We start from the raw sequence: 24,866 nt of genomic DNA on the forward strand, positions 1-24,866 counted from the left end.
CCAGCACCCAAATTCCGTCCCAGTGTCCCACTGAAGCCAAGGATGGGTCAGCCCCTCCCTCTTTAACAGGCTCCCACAGCTCCTGACCTGCTTCTCCTTTAAGATCCATTTTTACTTTTAAAACTGAATTTACCCCAAAAAACATCATGGGGTGGTACGCAATTCAAAGGGACAGCTCCTGGTGCCAGCCCCCAGTGGAGAGTTGTGCCAATTCATTTGACATTGTTTTGTCAGCTGGAAAGAAATCCTAAATCAATTTCAGCAGGAATCCAGGTTCTGAGGGTGCCCTCTGGCCGTGGGCGCCACCCTTCACTGGAAACAGAGACAGTACATTGCTCCACAACCCAGGAGCATCCTCTCTCCCTGCGCTGGGCGTGGTGTCTCCTCCCACCAGTTTGAGTCCTGCTTGCCTCACCAACACAGCGCCCTTCCCTGCAGACTAAACTAAGGGCTTCCGCAAGGGGCTTGGAGGGACACCTGGGACTGCATCTCCCCGTCACAAACAAGAGAAAAGGAAAGAGTGGCAGAGAAGGGGATGGAAACTCCAGCACTCCTGTTTTCCTCTATGAATTGTGAGGCCAGATTTTTTTTTATTCTTATTTTTTATTGAAGTGTAGTTGATTTACAATGTTAGTTTCAGGTGTATGGCAAAGCAATTCAGTTATACATAGGCATACATACATATATATTTTCAGTTTCTTTTCCATTGGAGGCCAGATTTAAACCTCTCCCTTGGGAACTCTGTGCATGGGATGAGAGACAGAGAAATTAGTCTTAATGCTGCATTAGATATTCACTGCCCCCCACCTTTTGTTTCATCGTGGCCTTAATTTTTTTTTAATGCTTGAACCCAAGTTAGCCCGTTTCCTGTTCATATATTTAAGGAATTCAGGCCCTTTGCAGTAAAGAAAGACAAGCATTCCCTGAAACTTGATACGAGGAATGTTTCTAGATTGTTGGTTGGAAGCGTGTACATTTGTTAATTTGCACCCTAAACACACCCCACGGCCTCATTTAACTCTAAGTGCTCATGTGTGCAATGCAACTGCCTATGCATGGTTCCAACTTAATCAAGAACTTAATGAGTAGCATTAATATTCGTTGTCTTCTCCCCGGGAGCCAAGGCTCATCAAGGTAAATAGCTGGTGGCCGCCTCCACAGTCTGTGGCTCAGCTGAGAATTGTCCTCATCTAGACAGTGGACTGTTTGTCCCCCTAAGATGGGAAAACCCTGCTGGGTGCTTTCCAAAGCCTCCTTTTGAAAATGTTTCCACTTAACAGATCTTTGAAAAATGCCAAGGGATTTGGGAGAGCAGTAAGAAATCTACCATCTGGATGATGTCCTTCATATTCTTGTAGCACAGCCGTCGTGTAGCAGGCACTCCACTAAGTGCTGGGGACTCAAGGATGGCCTCAGGCAGTCCCAGTTCCTGCCTTCAAGGCACTTACAGTCTGGTAGGAGAGGCCCACACCTACGGAAGGGTCACCCTAACCAGTGCATAACTGCAAAGTGAGATCAGCGTTAGGAAGGGAAGTGTACAGTGCTGGGAGAGCCACTCCCTAAGGAGGGGAGGTTGGAGACAAGTTGAAAGGTGGATAAAGGAAATCCGTTGTTCACTAACTATTAGGGCCAGACTTCTCTCTGTCTCTCTCTGTCTGTCTCTCTCTCCTCCCCGCCCCCACCCCAGCATCTAGCACAACTCCTCTATTTATAGATAAAGAAACTGAGGCCCAACAGAGCTGAATGTCTTGCCCAAGGTCACAGCTAATTATAGAAACCAGCGATCTCAATACCTAATGGCTTCCTGCAAAATCACATGGATTTTATTTATATCCCAGCTATAGATTATCTCCATGCCAATAAAACACGTAATACTGAGTGAAAACCACATCCCTCAAGACCACAAGCATAAATAATGATCATGTCTTAACGTAGATGATACCTTTTTATTTTGTAAATCCAAACAGTTCTCATCAACTCAAAATCCAAGACAGCTTGTTTTCTGTAAGAACGCGAAGGCCATAACCCTGTCTGAAACGCACTGGCAGATTTCTCTAACCGTGCAATGCTAATTTGGGCGTGAGCTGCGTGTTCGGGCTGACTTCATGCCCCAGCTGGGGTTTCAGATTTGCACAGGGCGATTGAGTGGCTCTTTGCTGTTTCCCTGCAAGGCGCTTTCCCCGGACTCTGGAAGCCTCTGGGGAATTTACCGCAGCTGAAGTGGCGGTGTTCTCGCCAGTGTGTGCATGCGCTGCATAGGGAAACATTCTTTTGAAAAGCCGGGGAGCGTCCACTTGCAATCCGTGCGTGTGCGTACGCATGTAAAAACGCAGAGCAAGGACGGGAAGGACTGGCAGCCGGGCACACCCTGACCCGAGGCTACCTCTGGGGAGCGGCTGCAATGGGCAGGGGATGTGATACGGTCCTTTTACTCTAGATGTGCCTGGGCTGTGTAAAATTACACTCAAGAACGTATTCGTGTATTTCAACGCGTCTTTCATGCATTAATTTTTTCAAAAGAAGAGTCTTAAACAAATATCTCAGAACAACAAAGGTGCTCCTCTGCAGAGAGCAGCAGCGTTTCTCCCGAATGCGACTGTCAATTCTAGAAACCTCAGAGTAGCTCCCCCTCACCCTTGGACCATCAGGGAACTGATGATAGAGATGTGCTCTCCGCGGCATCCCAGCGGGAGGTTAGGAAAGTTGGAGCGCTTCGAGGGTCGCCGCACTGGCCGCCCGCGCCCCCCAACCCAGGCGTTTAGGGGACTCTTAACTTTGCAACGCGCGCACCGCCCCCCTACCCCCCAACTGGTGCTGATGCGGGAAGGTGCGGCCGCAGTGGGGCGGGGCAAACGGAGCCCGCACCCCCGCTCGTCTCCCGCCCCCGCCTCGCCGGCCCCGCCCGCCTCGCCCCCCGCCCTCGCCCGGGGCGCCTGGCCCGCCCCCTCCCCTCCGCGCGCAAACGAACCTCGAGACGCCGCGCTTGGCGGCGGCGGGCGGGGGCCGGGCGAGGGAGGGGGCTGGCCCGAGCCGCCTGACTCTGCAGTTGTCTCCCGAGCGCGGGCTGCGCCGCCCAAGCCGCTGGGCTGGGGAAGCACTAGCCGTTCGCTCCCGGGCCGGCTCCTCCAGGCGCTCGCGGGCATGCAGCCCGGGAGCAGGCGGCGCGCCCCGGGCCGCTGCTGAGCCGGCCGGGGCGGCTGGGACCAGCGCCTGCCGAGCCCCTCCCACCTTGCCCCGGGGCTGACGAGCGGCGCCCCGGCACCCCCTCTTCGCCCGCAGCTCCGCCAGCGCCACCCCCCGCGGGCTGCAGGGGCTCATGCAGCCGCCAAGGTAAGCGCGGGCCGGGAACGGGGCGGACCCGGCTCTGGCATCCCCGAGGCGCTGCCGCCGCTTGCCCGGGCCACGGCACTGCTTTGGTCCTCCCCAACCCCCCGTCTCATCTTGCTCCTATCCTGCCCAGATTTGGAGCTTTGCTGCGCCTCCATCGCTTTAGCTCTTGGCAGCAGTAAAGTTTTTGTGGTTTGGTATTTGCTCTTTTTTCCTAAAATGCTTTCCCCGAGCAGCCGGCAGAGCGCGTGGCTGGGCAGACCCAGCGAACGTCCCTACCACGGTGCGCTTGCTGGGAGCTTCCTCACCCCCGCGCGGCCACCCCCGCATCGGGCGACCTCTCCGCCCGGCCCGTGGAGCCTGGGACGGAGCGGACCACCAGGCTGTCCCGCCGTGAACCCTCACTGGCCCGACTTGCCCGGGCCCCCTCCTCCTGCTCCCTGCCAGGCTGCCTAACCTGCTGCAGAGGAGCGGATCGAGCGCCTGCCCCGGGGCATCGGCGGTGCGCACTGTCTGGGCTCGGTTCCGAGCGGTCCTTTGCCTGGGAGCGCAGGTGCACAGGAAGGTGTGGGACTTGGGTTAAGTGCTTTAAGGGACAGGATTCCCGAGTGGCCCTGACGTTCCTAAGTGTACAGGTGGGCTTCGCGCGGGGCTCAAGATGTGGCTTATCCCAGGGAACAAGCTGGGGCAGGGGCACAGGTGTATTTAGGGGGAGGGCCTGTGTGGGGAACGCTCGGGTGCACTTCTTGATTGCATCCTGTTAATGTAATGGCTTTAGATTTGCTCAGTGGTAGAATCAATTCCCCCAAATTGAGATTTTTAATGGGAGCCTGCGAGCTGCTATTATGTGATGTGGTTTCGGAAGGCGTTGGATTGTATTTATTTTATAAATCGGGGGAATTGCGGGCGGATTAGGGGAAATCGCGCCATCTAGCGGAAATGGTCAGCTGCGCGTTTCTTTTAGGCGGCGAAGTTGGGTGTTCTCAAAGTAGGAGACTCCGGCCCGAGGTGGGGAGGCAGAGGAGGGTCCTGGGACCCGGAGCGAGTAGTTCTCGGTGTATCCACAGTCCTCCTGAGCCGGAGCGTCGCCACGTCCCCGGCTCCACCCGGCAAGCTCAAGGGTCAGAACTGCAGGCCGTACTGAGTGGCAGGCAGTCGCCTCAAGGAGATCCGACACTCTCCATCTGGCTTTAGGGTCCTCTAGCAAAACCACAGCATAAAATGTTACCTGCCGGTAAGACGGTGCCTGTTCTTTGGGCGGCTATCCCAGATATGGAAAAAACCTGTTCACGGCCCCGTTCTCTTCTCCCGTGCATCAGAAAAAAAGTGATTTTTCAGGCGAATCTTGAGCCGTGAGCCCTAGAAAAGAGATTGGTGTTCTCTGAAGGGCAGCTGAAAGAGAACTGGGAAAGAGCCAGGTGCAGGTCTTTACAGGAAAGGTATAATGTAACAAAAATGGCAGTTTTTTTACCCAAAGAGGAGGTTTCCTGCTGTTCCACTACCACATGTATAAGGGACATGAGCTCCAATTAGCAGCTGGGCCTGGACTTTGCTGGATGGCAGGCAGAGCGGACAAAGGCTGTGGGTGGGGCGCCCACACATTCAGGCGGGCTCCGCATCCTCCGTGCCTGGTTTTTGCTGCCACCTTCCAGGCCAGCTGATATTAGCAGTGAGCTGGGCTCTCCCTGTCCTGAAGGGCAGGCTGGTTTCTTGTTGAGCAGGGTGGTGTTCTGCTTGTGGCGAAGACCACTTGCCCTCTTGGGATCCTCTGAGCCGTGGCGCTAGTGGTGAGGGAGATCCCAGCCTCCTTTGCTCAACACCCCTGATCTTATTTCCCTCCCAGGTGACGGACAGGTGCTTATGCTCTGAATGGACATTTGGAATGGTGGGTGGCTTCGCTGCTTACCCCCGACACTGCTGGAAACTGTCTCACCATTTGCAGGCATTGAATTAATAACTAGATTTATAACAAAAAGGATCTTGCAGTAACCTGGCATCTTATTCAAGGAGGGGTTTCTCTGACCTTTGCTAAGAAACCTCTGTCTTTCTCTCCTTACAAGCCTCTCCAAGGCGTGACTCACTCCCTCCCCAGCCTGTGTAATAATACAGAATGGAGAATGAGAAGCCCCTAGTTAATATGACCCTCGACTTGGCTCTTCAGCCACCCCACGGAGGCCAAATACAGGACTTCTTAGAAGAAGAGATGCAAAACAGAACGAATAGCTGCTGAGCACGCCTAACGCTGGGACAGGGAGTTTTTCAGGTCACTCTCACAGTGATGCTTGCTGCTTCTAGGAAGCAGGCAGGAAGAAGTGCTGGCATTCCCATTTCTCAGAAGAGGAAACTGATGCCCACTGATGTGAAGGGGTATAGCCAGGGTTCTGTGCATTTGAAATGCTTTTTTGCCTACAACCTTGCTACCAAATGAATTAAACTCAAGCACTTGCTTCTACCAACCACGGTCCCTAAATTAGGCCTGCGTTAGGAGGTGTGATCACTGATCTCTCCAGAAGGCTGACATCCAGGAAAAGAGATGGAATATAACCAAATGAAACTGAGCATAAACAGACAGGGATTATCGGAAACCAGTGCAGGCTCACTAGAATCTGTGAGTCCTGTGAAAAGAGAAGGCACTCCTCCTTAAAGATCACTGTTCTAGAACTTGAGTTACAACATCCCCAATGTAAGTTCAAACAACTGTTAAGCATCTGCAGTGTTCCTGTGGCTCTCAGGAGAATGGCTTTGCTTTTCAAACAACATTCATTGTTTATTCATTCAACAAACTTAAGACAGATTTAACCTGAAGCAGGGAGATCCAGGCTTTCCCATCTGTAGTATCAGCCCTATTCAGATGACAGGCTTCTCTTTTTCTTATTTTGATTGAATAACAGTGCGGTTTCAGCCTCCCTTCCCTTAGCAACAGAGCTCTGAAGAGCAATGAACAGGGCAGTGGAAAAAATTAAGGATTGCCTCACCCAAGTGTACGGGCAAGGTCAGGAAGAAGTCAGTTTCCTTGGTGACAAATGAACAAGTGAACATCTTTTTAAAGGATGCCCAGTTTCTTAGCCAGGTCTGACCTAAGAGTGGCAAATGCTGTCTCACGCTAGAGCCTTGGGTTCAGGAGACAAGAATGCCCACTTGACAAACCTAAGAGCAGGAGGAAGAAGAAATTTTGAAATTTGGGCAGAAATTGGAAAAAAAAAAGGCAAATGCAAATCTCTTTTATAGCCCCATCTAAAAGAGTTAAAGACACTGCTACTTGACAGAAATAAATCTGCACTACTGCCTCCTGGACTTGTAAAAGTCTCATATCTAGATTATTATGCTACAGAATAAAAGCAGAGCAGACACTGTTTACGCAGAAAATAATGACAAAATTGCTAGCTGAGTTTACTTCTCGTTTCCCAATTGTTTGTTTAAAGCAACACTGCAAGATGGAGAACTTTCAGGAACCAAGATAACTGGATTTGCCAGCGTAGGAAAATCGGGCAAAAAAAACTTGAAAACAAAAGATTCTGTCAACAATCTGGTAACACAAAGCCAGTTCCTGTAGATCCTGTGTCCCCTGCGGGCACAGGAGGGAGGAGCAGATATGAGGACAGATGCCCTAAAGCTTGCTAATTTCTGTCTCATTAGGGCCACGTGTAGTAGCTGCCGTCCGTTGTGGCTTCCACTTAGGTTTCATTTTTTCATCTTTGGAGACTCTCAGATCTCCAGATCTCCGCACCAGCTCGCCCTGGCTGACAGCAACAGTCTGTCCTGTTTCCTGGTAATTCTCTGTGCTCCATCTGCCCTTGTGAACAGAGACACTCGGCCTCAGTCCTCAGCAACAGCCTTGGTACCATTACTTGTTCTTTTTTGTTCTTTTTTTTTTTACATTTACCCATTTATTAAAGAATACAGATGAACAGCCAGAGAGAGAAATGAGGTCTGGGAGCACCTTGAGCTTCTGTCCCTGTGGAGCTGGGGGAGGTGTGTCACCTCCTGGTATATGGATGTGGTCATCAACCTGGAGGCTCCCTGAAACCACACTATTTGGATTTTATGGAGTCTTCCTCACTCCATTTCCAGCCCCTCTCCCTTTCCTAGAGAAGTGGCCATCAGCCCTGATCCAGAAGCCATCCAGGAGCTCCCCCAGAGTCACCCTGTTGGAACAAAAGATGCTCCAAGAGCTCTTACCACATAGGAATTTACAAGTGTTTTAGGAATCTTGTGTCAGAGCTGGGGATGAAGAACCAATATATATATTTTTATTACAAATCACATCATCACAATTATGATGGTACCAACCCTTTCTAAATCCCTTATTATTCTGAATATGTCAATTGCTGTATGCATAATACCTTCACGTACAGCATTAGTATTAAAAGAGGTAAAAAGCCACCGAACTACTATTTCACCTGGAAATGTGTCCCGTTTCCTGAGTTTTTCTTCACCCTCTTCATTCATGTCCATTCTTTTTTTTTTCAATTGAAGTATAGTTGATGTACAATATTATATGTTACAGTGTACAAGTATAGTGATTTACAATTTTTAAAGGTTATACTCTATTTATAGTTATTATAAAATATTGGCCGTATTCCCTGTGTTGTACAATATATCCTTGTAGCTTATTTTATACTTTATAGTTTCTACCTCTTAATCCCCTGCCCCTATCTTGCCCCTCCCTGGGTCCCTCGCCCCACTGGTAACCACTAATTTGTTCTTTGTATGTATGAGTCTGCTTCTTTTTTGTTATGTTCACTAGTTCGTTGTATTTTTTAGATTCCACATATAGGTGATAACATACAGTATTTGTGTTTTTCTGTCTGACTTATTTCACTTAGCTTAATGCCTCCAAGTCCATCTGTGTTGCTGCAAATGGCAAAATTTTCGTTCTTTTTTATGACTGAGTAGTATTCCAGTGTGTATGTATGCACATGTGTGTGTGTAGATTACATCTTCTTTATTCACTCATCTGTTCATGGACACTTAGGTTGCTTCCATATCTTGGCAGTTGTCAATTGTAAATAATGCTGCTATGAATATTGGGATGCATGTATCTTTTCAAATTTTTGGTTTTTTCAGATACATACCCAGGAGTGGAATTGCTGGGTCATGTGGTAGTTCTAGTTTTAGTTTTTTGCAAAGCCTCCCATTACTTATCCTTGTTCTTGAAGAAACATGCAAATAATTTTTCATCCTCTTTAGGAATTGTTAGGAATTCTCTCCTCGCTGGCTTCTTGAAAGTCTACTAGCTATAAACATACAAGCAGACAAAGACTTAACCCATGATGGCATCCTAAACATCCATCATGGTATAAGCATTGTCCATCACATGCAGACACTCCACCTTAGAATTCACTCCTCTGACACACTTTTATGCACTTCCCGATTGTTCTGGACTGCTGTGTGTTTCTTCCTCCAGGTTGGCTGTTTAAAATCCGCAGTGTTGAGTTGTGCTAGGTGCTTTCACAAAGTTTTGTCCTCTCTCTCAAAGCCTGACCCACTTGTGAGATTCCGAGACCTTGCTGGTTAACCCCTTGCCGAGATGCCATTTCCCTGGCTCTCAAAGAGGCGTGCTCAGGAAACATCTGCAAGGCAATCACTGTGACGTAGAAATTTGCTGCCAGGGTGCATTTTCAGCTCTAGAATAGAACAGAATGGAAGGCTCTCACAAGAACAGGTCCCTTGGACGGCTGAGAGTTTAGCTAAGCCGCCCCATGGTATTGCTGCCTCCGCATCCATTTTGTTTGACCACGTGGCCCATGGGGACCATAAATTGACACCAGCCCTTAATACAAGTGCGTGCTCTGCTCTGGATGGCAGCCAGCCATCATGATCGGCAGTCTCCCCTTCTCCCCAGGGCCTACTGCTCCTAAGCTAAGTCCCCCATCAGGCTCACCAAAAGCCCTTTCTTCTGGTTTGTGTCAACCAAACTGGCCTTAGCTCCAGGAACCCCAACGTGCTCTAACCACAGACCCTGATAAAGGCACGTGCCCTGGGTCCTGTCTCTCTGTTTGCACTCGGCCTTGACTTTCCCACGTGGCCCCTCCAGGCATGCGCGGGACTCCCTCCAGGACCTGTGAGCCATAGACTGTATTTCAGTTTCTGTCCTGATCTGTTAAACCCTAGCTCACCTGCCGGCACCCTGTGCTCCACTGAACAAGTGTGAATTTGACAGATTCAAAAAAGAAGAGCACGTGGAAATGCACATTTCATTCACAGAATCGTAAAAACTACATGGTTTCCTCGAAACAATTAGTACCTTGAAAAGAATCAGAATTTATTGGAAAGAATAAGAATTAATACTTGTTTGAAAATTTTGGTGTATAGTAGACTCTCATTTACATTTAATTTAATATCCTTTATGGAAAGAGGTAGAGTATAAATAATAAATCAACTTTTAAAAAAAGTTTTTTTGGGAGGGGGAGAGAATTAGGTTTTTATTTACTTATTTATCTTTAATGGAGGTCCTGGGGATTGAACCCAGGACCTTGTGTGTGCTAAGTAGGCCTGCATTCTACCACTGAGCTGTACCCTCCTTCCATAAATCGACTTTTTAATGCAGTTGCACTTTATCAGATGAGTAAAAAGCAACGTAGAGTTTAGGGGCCAGCACACCTGTGGATGTCACAAGGTTCATGAGGGCGTCCTCTCACAGGCCCGGACCTGCTCATAAACCCTCACTGCTACGTTTGGCAGGTCGTTCTGCCCCAGAACAAGGGACTCGTGGGAGTTTAATTTATGTTGTTTCACTTCCGTCAGTGCAGCATACTTGGGTTTGTATCCTTGGGTATCTCAAGATCATACGGTCAGGGAAAGCTAGGTGCCGCTTTCTTCCATGCAGAGAGAGTTTTACGTTGCATTTTGAGAAAAGAGATCCCTAAATTCCAAGCATCTGATTTCTTCATGCGCAAATGGATGCTCCTGGCAGAGTCTGTCCACTTCGGGCCTGGCAGGGAGCGTAGTGCCTTCCCAGCACACGCACACCAGGGCCAGGAGTCACCGAGGGCAAAACCAACCCAAGCCAAGACGGCACCCAAACCAAGACGGCGCCCACGCCCTCCCTTTCTGGGTCAGTGACCAACTTCTAGGGGCAGAAGCCCATCTGGCTGTGAAGTTGAACACGCTCTGAATGCCATGTGGTCTGAAGGGACCGCAGGGAATGGCTGCTGCAGGTAGGTTTACCTAAACATCATCCTGTGTATCATTTACTTGTCACTCAGAGGCTATTAAATCCTGGTAAGCACTCTATGAAAACTTGACCCCAAAACACCATTTTCACATCCAAAAGGAAGAAGAAGAGTACTATCACTATTTCAGCTTCCAAAGTTTTTAGGAGGGTGGGGGAGATTATTCAGGGAAATTTTCTCTTTTTTTAAAACATTTTAATATTTTTGCTTGCTCTGGGAAGCAGTGTGTCTCTAAACATATTCACAGTTCCAGTGCATGATTATATATATGGAGCACACTGTTTGTCTAAGGAAAAAGTAAACCTGGTGAAGATGAGAATGGGCTGTGATTTGGTGGGAAGAACACTGAACGTGGCATCATCAGGCCTGGATTTGAGCCCCTTCCTGCTATTTGTGTGCTTGGTGACCTGGGACAAGTCACTTACTCTTGCTGAGTCTCAGTCTTCTCTTTTTGAAATGGAGACAGCTGTGTCCATCACATAGTTGAGGTGACTCTACTGTTACATGGGAGATTTTGTCTAATAGAGATTGCTCAACAGAACCTGAGTTGAATTGATAATGCCCTTAGAACCCACTAGGAGTCCTTGGGCACTCATTCAAAAAGACACACACACCCCAACACGCAACATTATTCACAATTGCCAAGATATGGAAGCAACCTAGGTGTCCATCAACAGATGAAGGGATAAAGAAGTGGTGATGCGCGCGCACGCACACACACACTCACACGCACGATGTGGAGTAGTACTCAGCCATAAAAAAGAACGATATTTTGCCATTTGCAGCAACATGGATGGACTTGGAGGGCATTAAGCTAAGTGAAATAAGTCAGACAGAGGAAGACAAATACTGTATGATATCACTTACATGTGGAGTTTTAAAAATACACCAAACTAGTAAACATAACAACAACAAAAAAGAAGCAGACTCACAGATACAGAGAACAAGCTGGTAGTTACTAGTGGGGAGAGAGGCTTATAGGGGTGAGGAAGTGGGAGGTACAAACTATTGGGTGTAAGACAGGCTATGAGGATGTATTGTGCAAGATGGCAAACATAGCCAATATTTTGTAGTAACTGTAAATGCAGTGTAACCTTTAAAAATTATATTAATTTTTTTAATTTTAAAAATAAAATAAAATGAAAGTCCTTGGGGAACTCTGCAGATTTCCCCCCAATTCCCACACATACAAAGGCTCTAGCAGAATCAGGCACATAGTAGATATTTTGTTACAACCAAAACAATTCTTAAAACTAATATTGGCAACTACTTATCAACACTTACTCTATGCCAAGTATCTGTTCTAAATGGTCTCTTATAACTCATTTAATCCTCGTAATAATCTTCGGAGAGAGCAAAAGAATATCCCCATTTTTCTGATGAGATAACTGAGGTTTCTCAGGGGTCTGGGTTCATACTGCGTGTTCTCAGCTAGCGTGATGTATTACGTCTTTAAGGTAAAAGTAAAGACAGCCCTTCAGCCTTCCAACAAGTGTAAAATAGAAGACCACGGTGGTAGAGGAAAATGTCACATAAAACAGCACATTTTTTCTTTCTGGATTGGCACCCTTCCCCACCTCCCATCAGCTCGGGATCTTCTTTATTTCAGCTTTGCATTAGCCATTCTAAACAATTTTCAATTTGATGAATAACTTGGTTATCTCTGATCCTATTGCTAAACGTCTATGGTATTTGTGCTTGGCACCAACTTGTTCATTAATCCAAATACTGCAGCCTTCTGCTGGTGGAGAGGGAGACGCAGACTCACTGTCAGTTCAAACAGTTGCCATTTGGTGGATAAATGGTTCCAAGCTGGTTCTTCTCCCAAGAACTTACTGGAACAGGGAGAGGTGGATGCTGGGGGGTCTGTTCTCTGTCACAGGAACTTGGCGTGTCTTGGTATGGGTACCCAAAAGTTGCTTTAAAACCAGAGGTTACTAGATGTTTTCAAGGTGTGGTTTCGGGTGTGCAGTGGTATTGCTGGGGATTATTGCTGAAGAATCTCGTACTGACACTAAAACATAAAAATGTCACTTTTCAAATAACATTACCTACTTGCTCAGCAACATTTCCGTTGGGGGAACCCTGAAGTGTTCCAGAATGGCTCCTCGGAGTCGGGTGTGGGCAAAACCAGTCAGTTACAGAGCCAACACCAGCTCAGTGACTCCCTCGAGACAACAGACTGTGGAGCTGGAAGCCCACCCCCACCTCCCTGGGGGCAGCCAGGCCAGGATTCTGCTGATGGAGAAGCTTTGGGTCCAGAGATAGGACAGGACATGCAGGGGTCCCCCAGCTAGGGGCAGTGCCGCCCCAAATTCCTGGCCTCTCTCTTTCCCAGTTTCCACCGCAATGTCTAAAATGTCTCAGTCTCAATACTGATGATTAAGCGTTTCACAAAGACTATCACTTTCGTCCTGCGCTTTGTGGACGGAAGAATTTGCAAGTGTAAACCAGAAAGGAGGTGTGCACTGGAGTCTCAGACAAGAGCTCAAGAGGAAAGTGACGGGAGGAAGACTTTCAGAAATGAAACTCCCGATTATATATTAGTTTATAATCCCGGTTAGGGAGGAAGGAGAGATGTGTCCAAAGAAGAAATGAGGCTGTTCCAGGTGTTTTTTCTGAGAATCTCAGAGGTGAAGAAGGAGACTGCAGAAGGTCGGCAGGAGGGGCTTCAGTTATGGAAATGGGACCCGACAAACTGTTAGCAGGTCATTAGGAGGGCTCCAGCCCAGCCTGGGCTGAGGCTGGGGGAACTCGAAGGGAGTCCTTCCTTCTGTTCAGAGCAAGAGGTGGAGCACAGAGATGGAGGAGGGTGAACAGAGGCAGAAAGACCAAACATCTCCGTGCCTGGGAAGGCGTTGGGGAGCTCATCAGAGGTGGTGTGACGGCTAGGAGTCACCAGACCTGCCCCAGCCCCACTCTGCCACCACGCCAGCTGGGTGACCTCAGGCAGGTGCCTTACCTTCTGCAGTGTAAGTTGGCGTAAATGTGGGTTGTCTGACTTCCAGATGAGAAGGGACAGATGAAGTGTTTTTAAATGGGGATTGAAGTCCAGGAAAAGAGAAGAGGATATAGCTTTTAAAAAGCATTTGGTATTCCTCACAGAGAGACTATTTTATTTTATTTATTTAGTCAGTTTTAGTTATTATTAAGTGAAGCATAGCAGATGTATAATATTATACGAGTTACAGGTGTACAATATATTGAGTCACAATTTTTATAGGTTATAATCCATTTATAGTTATTGTAAAATATTGGCTGTATTCCCCGTGTTGCACAGTATATCCTTGTAGCTAATTTTGTACTTAATAGTTTGTACCTCTGAACTTCCCGACCCCAATTTGGCCCCACCCTCTTCCCTCCCCTCACTGGTAACCACTAGTTTGTCGTCTCCATCTGGGAGTCTGCTGCTTTTTTCACATGGACTGTTTTATATTCAAGTCTGTCTGGCCTTCCATCAGTACATCCCCTTCAGCTGGGGAACTCATTCCTCGGACTGCTCAGCTCCCACTCCTGCCATGATGGACAAGTTCATAGGACTATTTAACTGAGAGACAGAATAAAATATGAAATATCCCCAGAATAAAAACAGGAAATAGGGAGCATTTGGGAGGTTGCTAATAGTTTTTGGTAAAATTATAGTGAGCTGGCTAGATAAATTGATTGATTGGATTTATACATGCTTATATGCATATGGAAATACCTAGAAAGATGTGCATGAAACTGTTCATGGTTATTCTCTCCAGGGACAGTGACCCGATTTCATGTAACAGGAAACTGATTTCTTTTAACATATGCCTTTATTACTGTTTCCATTTCTTGAAATAAGTGTGATGTTAGATTGAAGGAAACGGAAAGTCCGGAAAATTTGTTTTCCCAGCATTTTCTTTTTTAAAAAATCCCTTTTATATTTTCCCGGCACTGTGAATATGCCCGTATCTACCAGTGGGGGTGTGCTTCTGGAAGGTTCTGAAACAGGCCCTCCATACAGATGTCCATGCCAGGCTGGTTCTCCAGGCCCTGAAAATCCCCAGACTGTGTTCCTGAAAGTGGACTCCTGAGCAGGAATCCTGTCCCACAGGGCAGTCTGATGCCGATTGTCCACAAGGCGGAATTTTGACAGACGGTGTTCCAGACAGTATGCGTCTGATGGTGGTGTAGATGTCACCAGACCGGGTACTAGTGATGGCTTGCTTTGCAGTCAGTGGTCCAGTTCATTAAAGAAGCTCCTGACAGAGACCTCCCGCCCCCAGCTCCGAAAGACCCTCCAGCCTTAAGTCCTGAGTTGATTTGCGGGGACAGGGATGGGGCTCCCGAGACACCACACAGACACCCCTGTCGGAGTGCTCCACACTGTGCTGGAATGATTTGTCTCCACATCTGGCTGCATCCCTGGGCTACCCGGAGTGGGTGCAGACCTGTCTGCTGCTCATCTGAGAACCCCCAAAACCTCACTCCGAGCCCAGTACTGAAAAACAATAAATAAGCTAAAACAATCTGCCTTGGGTGCGAGGGCCGAACGTTACTCATCTGATCACACTCATTTAAAGACAGGTCCGAGAGCAAATAGCCTCTGCTAAGGGGTTTAAATCCATCGGGAGAATTTAAAGAGAAAGTGAGATATTGCTTCAGTTTCTAAGAAGAGCTATTGGAGTGCCAGAGAAAGATGCGTTTCAAAAAAACCCATTAAAATATTGGAATGAAATATGCATGTTTTAATTACTGAGAATAAGCACCCTCGTGGGGAGGGAGGGAGCATGTAAGCCAAGAAAACAGCGTGCACACGTGCAGAGAAAGAAAAAAAAAAAAACAAAACAGCTAGACCAGGGTAGGAACACACCGAAGGCTTCCCGACATGAACAGTGAAGAGGTTCCTCAGTGCCTGAGTGAGGACAGCGAGACCCAGAAATACTTTGGAAGAAGAGAAGCAAGGCGATTCCTAAATGGTCATGGAAACAAATGGGTCAAGGAGAGCCTGTGGCCCTCCATCCCAGGACCAGCTGGAGGGAAGGGAGCATTGGTGATTAAAGATGGCAGTTGTATCTCAGTGATAAAAATATACATCTCTCTTCCACGTCGCGCCTGAGCCCAAGGGCGGACGTGCTGGGCCCCCAGTCCACAAAGGAAGCCCACCCCTCTAGGGACTCACTTTTATTAGCCACTTTGGTGGAACAGATAAGCTAAAAAAGTAATATCAGCAAACATGTTTTAAGGTCCTAATTACCTGGACAGAGCAGCACACATTTTCTGAAAAGAGAACATGAAACTGGACCAGTCTATTTGCAGTCTTTGAGGAGGCAGAAACGGGCCTGAGACGAGAGAGAGAGAAAGCCAGGGATGAATTATGTTTAGACTCTCAGAATTCCTTCTGGCAAAGTTCCTCCCCAAGGGTCATCTCCAATAGTTAAGTTCCTCCAGAACTTAGGGGGAAGTCGCCGTGGACCGGAATTGTCCTTAGAGACAGGAAGCACAGAATAGGATAAACAGGTGCTTTTCTGGATGAAGAATTATAAACAGTGGGGATCCCCAAGGATGGCTGGTGCTCCCAGGCTTCATTTAAATGTCCATAGATCATCTGAAGGAGAGAAGGGTTCCAGGCCTGCAGCTGAAATGAAGGCTCTGCAGAGAGATGGCAAACAAATGGTGATTCGCTGCAGGACCAGCTGATGAGTTAGCAAGAAGATACATATTAAGCTTTTGCAGGGGGGCAAGCCTCAGTTAATGCATTTAGGGGAACAGAACCCAAGTTACAAGAAAAAGGACTGGGTCCAGTCTGTTTATAGTCACAAAAAGGGGTTTGGGCGTCCTGGCAAAATGTTTGACCAAGTGTTCAGAAGTAATATTGGAAATGAAGCCAAGAACACTGCTCTCCCTGGGCTTCCCCCAAACCTGGCAGGGTTATGAGCTAGAGGAAAATAGCTCAGAACTGCAGAAAGGTGAGTAATCAGCCAGGCAGAAGTTTTTCCTGAGAAGCTGGGCTGCTTTGTTCTTTCAGGAGTTTAGTGTGGAAAGATGAAGCCAGAAAGGTGATATGATCAAAGTCTGTAAGACCTTGAAGGTTGTGCAGAGAATGAGCAGGTCTGGTTCATCAAATTTGAAACTTGAAGGTTGAAAGGGGAATTTGAGGGATAAATTACAAAGAAGGATTAGGTCCCATTCTGAGTTGTAAAGTGAAGCAGCTGAGTTTCTCAAGTCATGGTATAGGCAACATGGTTTCAGAAGTACAGGGTGGACAGGATGGGAGTAGACTCATGAAATTTTGCCAGTAAATGAATGATGGATTAAGAGCCATGGACAATATATCCCTGTACTTCTGAGGATGGTGAAAATACTTCTTGAGACCAGTGTTTTTGAGACCTTAGCTTCCTCCTTATTGGTCAAGAGTCTGTGCATGCAAGCGAGAGGAACTGAAATCAAACCAGTTTCAGCAAAATAAAGAATTTTGTTGACTCCCATAGCTGGAACAGATCCTGGTATAGCTCAGAGGAGCTAATGAGAAAGAGCTTCATGGAGAATCCCATGCTGAGGAGTGATATGGGGAAGGTTAGCCCTGAAAATTGCCATCAGCCCCTGGAAAGCTCACCAGATAAAATGCAACTTTGGTAATAAATAAATAAATAAATAAATAAATAAATAAATAAATAAACAAACAGTATGTCAACTCTGCAAACACAGCTTCAACCTGCAACACCCATAAACACTCACCTTGCCATCAGATTGCTACCCCCAGACCCATCCTGTGTAGGATGAGAAACTACAGAGAGCAGAACGGGATCAGTGGGCTCTCCCATAGCAACAGTCTCAGGACAGGTTCTAATTGGTCAGCTTGGGTCATGTGCCAATCACTGCTTTATTGAAAGTGATTGTTAAAGTTCCCCGTCTTGCTCGGACTTTAAGTCCAGCAGGGTAAGCTGTGACTCAGCCTGGGTCTTTTGTGCACCCAGGGTTGATAGAGGGTGAGGGAACTTAACAAACCTATGAGTCCCTACACATGAGACTCCCAGGAGAGCTCGTTTTATGATGGCAGTGCCCAGGCTCTATTTCCCAAGACTCAGATTCAGCTGCTCTGAGTGGGGCCTGGGCATCTGTATTACTGTTAAACCCATCACAATGGTCTCCCAAGAGAATAAATCCCTCCCCTTCTTGAGGCTGTGGGTGGGGCTCCCAAATACTAAAACCGCACACCCTAGCAGAGTACATGCTGGCCCTTCTACAGCTCTCCCAAGCTCCTGCTCTCTCTGCAGCCCAGCCTCTTCCTCCTATAGCCACCCTCAACCTTTTCCAGCTCCTCCAGCAAGCCACACCTTGGCCCGTGATATATTCAGTGTTCCTTCTACCTAGAATCCTTGCCCCTCTCCTCCTCCCCTGCCCACCGTCTTCCCCTGGCACGCTCCCACACTGGGAGCCCTCCCCACGCCACACCCCAGCCTGGGCTGGAGGCCCCTGGCGCCTGTGTTCTGTGCCGCCCCTGCCGGAGTCTGGGTGATGCTCTATTGAAAGTGATTGTTAACTTATCTGTCTCGCCTTGACTTTAAACCCAGTGTGGACCTGCATCACTGGAACGAATGGCACATACAGCACGTCAGGGACGGGGTTGGGCGTGCTTGGCTCTGCAGTTTATTAGCTGGTCATTGGGTGAGTCCCTAACCTCACTCAGCCTCAGTTTTCTCATCTGCACAATGGGGAGAATAATAGAACAGACCTTAACTTACCAAGTGTCTAGAAATGTCAAGCACTTAGCCAGCACCTGACAGAGTGTAAGAGCACGTTGAGACGTTAACTGTTATTACCGTCATTCTTACTGAAAGTGAACCCTTGAAGGCACCTCACGGGACACACCACCTTTTTTGGTAAAACTTTCCCTGGGTAGTTAGTTGTTCATTCCTCACCTCTGCTTTACCCCGCACCTTCCCCTAATATCTGTTTCTACCAGTAGTTCCGAGATAGGAGCTGTCTTATTGATTCCTTTATCCCCCAGGGACTAGCATGCTCTGTTCCTGAATATGTATTTATTGACTGATACCTCAGTCCCTGGATTTGGGAACACCCTGTTCATACAAGGAGGCAGGGGAAGCTGGAGTCCCCGCCCACCCCTGCCCCTGGGAGGGCTTCAGCCTTACGCAGACATCGCCTTTCAGAAGCCGCCTGCCCGTTCCTCACCATATTTCAAGAATCTCTTATTTCTGCGAAGAGTTAGGAGTTGTCAGTAGGCTGGCTGGTTTGGCCATTACAGACAGATTTCTCAAGGTCAGCACAACGCCATATTGCTCTATTTGGGCCTGGGTTTCTCCTCATAGTCTAAACTGTGTAAAGGCCCAGTCTCCACTTCTGCGATGCCCGAATTCAGCCTCATACACTTCTCGTGAGAAGACAGCCCTTTGCGTCCCTTTCCCAAACGACTTGCTTACGTCATAGGAGTTGGCTCTCCTCCCAAAATGGCAGCCAGCCCCCTGGCAGGACCGCTGGGGAGCTCCCACGGCCCAGTGCCCCTCCCACATTGTGCAGGCACTCCTCTTTTTACTGAGCTTCACAGATAATGCATTTTTTACAAATGGAAGTTGTGTGGCCACCCTACGTCAAATAAGTCTATCGACGCCATTTCTCTAACAGCATTTGCTCACTTCACATCTCTCTGTCCCATTTTGGTAATTCTCTCAATATTTCGAACTTTTTCTTTATGATTATATTTGTTATGTGATCTGTGAGCAGTGATTTTTGATGTTACTCCTGCAAAAAGATTTCGACTCACTGAAGGCCCAGATGAGGGTTAGCATTTTTTAGCAATAAAATATTTTTTTAATTAAGGTATTAATTGGTTTTTTTGGACATCATGTGCTGTCACACACTTTAAATAGACTACGGTATAGTGTAAACATAATTTTGATATGCACTGGGAAACAAAAAAGTTTTTGTGCCTCCCTGATTGCAATATTTGCTGGATTGTTGTAGTCCAGAACCAAACCTACAATATCTGAGGTATGCTCATATTCAGGTGCAGTTTGGGGGTGATAATATTATCAGCCTGCCCCCTGCAGATGAAGAAACAGCGGTATAGAGGCTAAAAGCCCTGCACCAAAGGTCCACTCCTGGGCCAGGACGGTGTTGGAAGGTGCTTTCAGGTCTTCTGCTGCCTGCACAGCGTCTTCACTGGGTCCTGAGCCACGTCCTCCGACCTGGAGATGCTGCAGCAGTAGTGATGGTGGTGAATTTACTGTCTGGGCTGCTGGGAATGCTCACAGCTCCCTTCTCTCTCATTAGCGAGAAGCTTTAGAATTAACTTGTGAAAAGGCAGAATCTAGCAAACGGTGTTAATTGGTGGGCCTGACAGGTGCCTCTGTGTATTCTGGCTCTGCCTGCCTCGGTGTGCCAGGGCTGTCCTGTGATTCTGGAAGATTAATTGTGGGTCATGCCTGAGAGGAATGTGATTGGAGACCTGAATTTTGAGGTTTGGGGCTTTCACTGGGCAAACCTGTAGCATTTTACCAACCTGTTTCAGAGAAGCCAGATTCACAAGTATTACTAAGCTTTGGATTGTATCTACCGACCTAGGATCCCCTTCCCCTGGCCCAAAGCCGCTTCTCCAGAGCTCCCCTCCCCTCCTGGCAGTCACAGTCCTAAATGCAGCCTCTGTGGCCTTCAGCAAGTGAAGACTGTGAGAGTGCTTAAGAGAACATCTAAATTGGATAAAAACTCAATTTTTTTTCCCCAAAAAACCAGATAAGCAGGCTTGGAAGTGAGGTGAGGGGGACTGAGGGGGGAATTGATTTAACTAAGATCGCTTGGTCTGGCCTATTTGTGTTCGGTCCAGAAGATGTTTCTCGGGGAGAAGTTTCCAGTCCCTTAAATATCCCAACAGCGGCAGGGATCTGCGGGGCCTGGGGAATCTTGGGGAGTAGACATTTTGCTCCTGGAAAAATAAGTGACCAAGTTAAGGCAAGTCACCACCCGGATGCCCTCCCCAGAGCGGCCTTGGTGGCCTTGCCCTGGCAGCGCCAGAAGGCCTGGCCCGGCGCACGGCTGGGACCACACCATCCACACCACCTCCCCGGTGGCAGCTGTCCTGCTGCCTCCGTCAGTCAGGCCCCCAACTTGGGAGCGCAGCCAGGGCAAGTCCTGGGAAAGCAGCGAGGTGCCTGGAGGGGATGCTGGAAGCGGCTGAGCACAGGCCAAGTGGGTGGCCCGGGTGGCCCAGGGCTGCTGCAGGCGAGACCCTCGAGGTGCTTTAGTGGCCGAGATCCAGCGGGCCATCCCGCCCAACCCCGGACAGCTCGGAAGCGGATTTTTCAGCCTCCTGCACTGGGGACGCTTCTGAGTGAGGGAAATGAGCCGGGGTGTCGGTGGCGTCTTCGGGACGGCAGTCTAGTTGTAAAGGGGTCCTGGGGTTTCTCTCCAGTCTGTTTCTACTTGAGTCGGGTGTGTATAGGGAAGATTGAGGGGAGTGGCGGGGAGCAGGGCACGGCCGCCCTTGCACTCTGCAGGCCTTAGTCTTCCCGGGGGATTTGGGCATTTTCTGCGTGGACTGTCGCGGAGTTCGGGGAGCCAGGGCGCGCCCTGTGGCCCTGGGTTCCCGAGGTCCCCGTGGCCAGCGCCGCAGCTGGGCCGCCTGGGTCCCCGCCCAGCTCCTCACCCCCCACCCCCGCGGGCGGCGCTGAAACCCGAGCGCGAGGGGGCGGGCCGCGCGGCGGCTGGGACGGCGGGGCCGCGCCGACATTGGCGGGGAACCGGGTGATGGATGGCGAGGGAGGGGCGCGCGGGGAAGGGGGACGCGCCGGGCGCCCGCGGCCGAGGTGGACCGAGCCTCCCGGCTCGCTGCTCCCGCCGGCGGAGCGAGGCTGCCCTTTCTCCGCAGCGTGATTTATTTTCTTCTTTTCTTCTGAACTCTTCTTCCAGGGAGAGGCTAGTGGTAACAGGCCGAGCTGGATGGATGGGTATGGGGAGAGGGGCAGGACGTTCAGCCCTGGGATTCTGGCCGACCCTCGCCTTCCTTCTCTGCAGCTTACCCGCAGGTAAGGAACTGCGCCCGGCCTGGGGACAGCCGGCCGGGCCCGCTCCCCGGGTCTCCTCGCAGCGCTGGGCCACGGGTCTGCGAACGCGTCGGAGCTCAAGTTCGCCGGCCCACCTTGGTCCCTCGCCTCCCATTTCCACGCGTCTTTGTTTCTCCCGCGCCCCTCCGAAGGCGCGACAGATCCCCGGGCGGGGTGGGGGCTGGACCCAGGAGGACCCGTCACAGGCTGTAATGAAAAGGAACCGGGCAGGGAGGTAGCAGGCGCGGGAGACGTCTCCCAACTTCCGAGAAAGGGGTTACCGGGGACGCGCCCCTTAGGGGGCCGAGAGAAGGAGAGGCACTGACTTGGAGCGAGGGGCACATTCTCCAGGTCCTCCCCCAGCAGTTTGCAAACCTGCCCGGTACCCAGGGGTGGAGCCAGGGGCGCCCCTGAGGTCCCAGCCAAGTCCCCGACCGCCCCCTCCTGCGGGACCCCGTCCCGCCCCCGCGCGCTGGCCCACGCGGGGAAGCCCACGGACTGGGCTCCAACAGGCAACGGGTCCTTACTCCTGTTTGATAACATTCCGCGTCGCCCCCTGTTTGTTTTTATTGTGTCAGAAAGGGAGAGAATTTCAGAATTAAAGCTGAAAAAGCCCATCTGTTTCCAATGAATCCCCCATAGTTTTTCACAATGTTTTTGGCAGATCGCTGCTTTCAAATTCCTCCGAGCCCGGACCTCTTGTTTTTGTTGGGGGAAGGGAAGCTAAGTCCACAGAGAAGCATTTGTTCCTTCCCAAACGCTCCAGTTTCTTTACTTCCCCCTCCCCCTTTCGGGGGAGGGGGAAGGCACGAAACTTAAATCCCCGGTCTGTTTTCTTTATAATGTTTCATTAAAGTTTATTCCATTTTTGCCATATGCTACTCACAGCCTGGAAACGCCAGTTAAACCCTTTATACCCATTTTTTCCCTTACTAAAAATACAAATAAACCCAGTGTCGCGGGCCAAATGGTCCCCGATGCAAGGCGGGATTTCCCGGCTGTTTCCATTGTGCTGCGGGATTCCGAGGTGTCTTTTTGCAAAAACGAGGGCTTGTTTCGCTCCGCAGCCGAAACGGATCGGCAGCCCCCGCGCAACACCCGAGCTGTGCAAGAAAGGACTTGAGTAAGACTGGGATTGGATTGTTTTGTTTTGCTTCTCAGCCAACTGGGTTTCAGGAACTGGCAGAACTGGGCAGTCCGGGCTCGGCCTGGCTGCAAGTTGGGGCTCCTGGTGGGAGGACTGTTCGGGCAATAAGGATCCCTTTACCTCCCCGCCTCAGCTCCTCTCAGGGGGCCCTGCGCGCCCCAAGGGCGTCCCGGAGAGTCTCAACCTGCTCGCTCGTAGCCCTGGATTCCACTGAGGAGGCCCGGGCCAAACACAAGATGAGGGGTGGGGGGAGTGTCAGTGCCCTAAAGAGCCTTTGGACCCATTCGCCCTAGCCCTGGAACTTTACAACCTGCATAGTAGGTCAAGCAGCGGGCTGTCCTGCCCCCGCTCCCCTTTTCTAAAGGCAGTTTCCCCACCTACAGAAGAGCCTGGCTGAAAGGCAGATGTGGTTCCCTCCCAAGAACTAAGAAAATAAAATTTAAAATGATCCTCTCTTTAAAAAGGAACCCACCCCCACCCCCACCTTTTGCAGAAGGAGGAATTCCCCATATGTGTGCATCGCAGTTTGGTCCAGATAATGATCCAGCCCATTGGAAGTTTTATCAGATGGGTTGATAAATGGCTTTTGTCCCTTGGCTGCCGTGGGGGATGTGATCTCAGCTCAGAGCTGAAATTGAGAAGGGGGGCTTAGAGGCCCTTAAAACAACACCTTCCCGCTCTTAAAGGAACAGCACTTGTTAACTTCTTGGGCTGGAGAGGGAGGAAAGGAAGGGCTGGCGGGAGGTATTCACAGGTAGGAGGGAGCCTCGAGGGCTGGGCTGGTGGGGTATTTGTTGCTTTTCAGCTCAATTCTTCACCTTAAAAACTTTAAAATGTCCCCCATAGTCCGAGGAAAGCGGGTGGGTTATATAATTCACAACCCGAATTCCACCACTTGCTTCCAAGAAGCCCATTTCTTTTTGGCTTCGAGGCTGGTAACTAAAACCTGGCAGATAGAGCAGATAGCTGTTGCACTGTCATGCCAACTGGCTGATGTTTCTTCTAATTTGAGGCCTTGACAGCTACATTTAGTCAAAATTGCCCACCTTGCTGAAAACTGAGCTTCTAGTACGTCCAAACGAAAAGACGCCAGGGGCCTCTGGAAACGTGTGTGCTTGGGAAACCTGGGTCCAAAGACAGTTTCTTGAGAGACGAGGTGGGTAATTTCTACCAGAAAGAGATGGACTGTTTTATTCTTGACCTGTCGGCAGAGGGCTGCTTGGGGATAAAGTCCGAGAAGCTGCAGGTCTCGGGGGAGCAGGATGGGCACTGAAGAGAAGGAAAAAAGAAAGCAGTGGAGACAGTCCGTGGCCCTGTGTGCAGGCCTCTCACTGAGGACAGGTGGAATCTGGCTGGAGCTGCCTCCTGAAAGCTTAGGCTTGTTCCGTGCTAGACTTGAATGGCTTCCAGGAGTAAACCCAGAGGAGTGCAAATTAAATTGGACGTAGTTATGTGGAGAAAGATGCCTTAACCTCTGCTAGACTGAGAGGGTCTGTGTCTTTGGGGAGTGTTTACATGTACCCACTCAACGTGCATGGCACGCGTCCTGTGGTCCTGACTCAGGGACAGCGTTCCAGGCCCTCATCTGAGCAAGGCTGGCGTCTGCCTTCAGGCCTAGTGAAAGGAAAGGGGCCCTTCAGTGTCCCTCGGGCTTTCGGGGTGTCTGCTCGGACGATGCTTTTGCCTTCAGCGGATGGACAGAGTGGCCATGTCTGGCTGGGAAGGGTGGGGGGCGTGGCGGGAGGCCATGAAAGTCTTCTTAGGAGTCTTCCATCTGCATCAAAACACAATTAATAGATACTTTTTGAACTTTGAAACCACTGTGACTTAATAAAACGGATTTCTAAGAGACAGCCATCAAAGTTGCATGTTGCAGACATGTTGGCATGCTTCCCGCCAACTACATATGGAGGCTATAATGGTGGTTCTCAAAGTGTGGTCCTCAGATCAGCAGCGCCAGCCTCCCCTGGGAACTCCTTAGAAACCCAAGTTCTGAGCCCACCCCAGACCCACGGCAGCAGATGCTCTGGGGGTGGCGCCCGCAGCCTGTAACCGTAACAGGCCCTCCAGGCGGTTCTGATGCACTTCGAGTGTGAGGACTGCTGTTCTAAAAATTATTGCCCTGGCCTTTCTTCTTCCTGCATCTTTCCCTTTCTTTTTTAAACTGCAGCTGTTTTAGAAATGTTAGGTCTC

General features: G+C 49.5%; 1 protein-coding gene across 3 annotated transcripts in view; it reads left to right on the top strand.

The window, feature by feature from the left end:
• Positions 1 to 3,001: 3,001 nt before the first annotated feature.
• Positions 3,002 to 24,866, top strand: part of RGMA (repulsive guidance molecule BMP co-receptor a) — a 41,666-nt gene continuing 19,801 nt past the window's right edge. The window contains exons 1-2 of one of the 3 annotated variants that reach the window (XM_072950719.1): positions 3,002 to 3,330; positions 21,393 to 21,508. In XM_072950719.1, coding sequence (XP_072806820.1) covers positions 3,317 to 3,330; positions 21,393 to 21,508 — 130 coding nt within the window. In that variant the 5' untranslated portion in view covers positions 3,002 to 3,316. The other 2 variants (XM_072950720.1, XM_072950718.1) reach the window with 2 other exon arrangements.

The sequence above is a fragment of the Vicugna pacos genome, chromosome 27 (assembly GCF_048564905.1).
Source record: "Vicugna pacos chromosome 27, VicPac4, whole genome shotgun sequence".
Lineage (NCBI taxonomy): Eukaryota > Metazoa > Chordata > Mammalia > Artiodactyla > Camelidae > Vicugna > Vicugna pacos.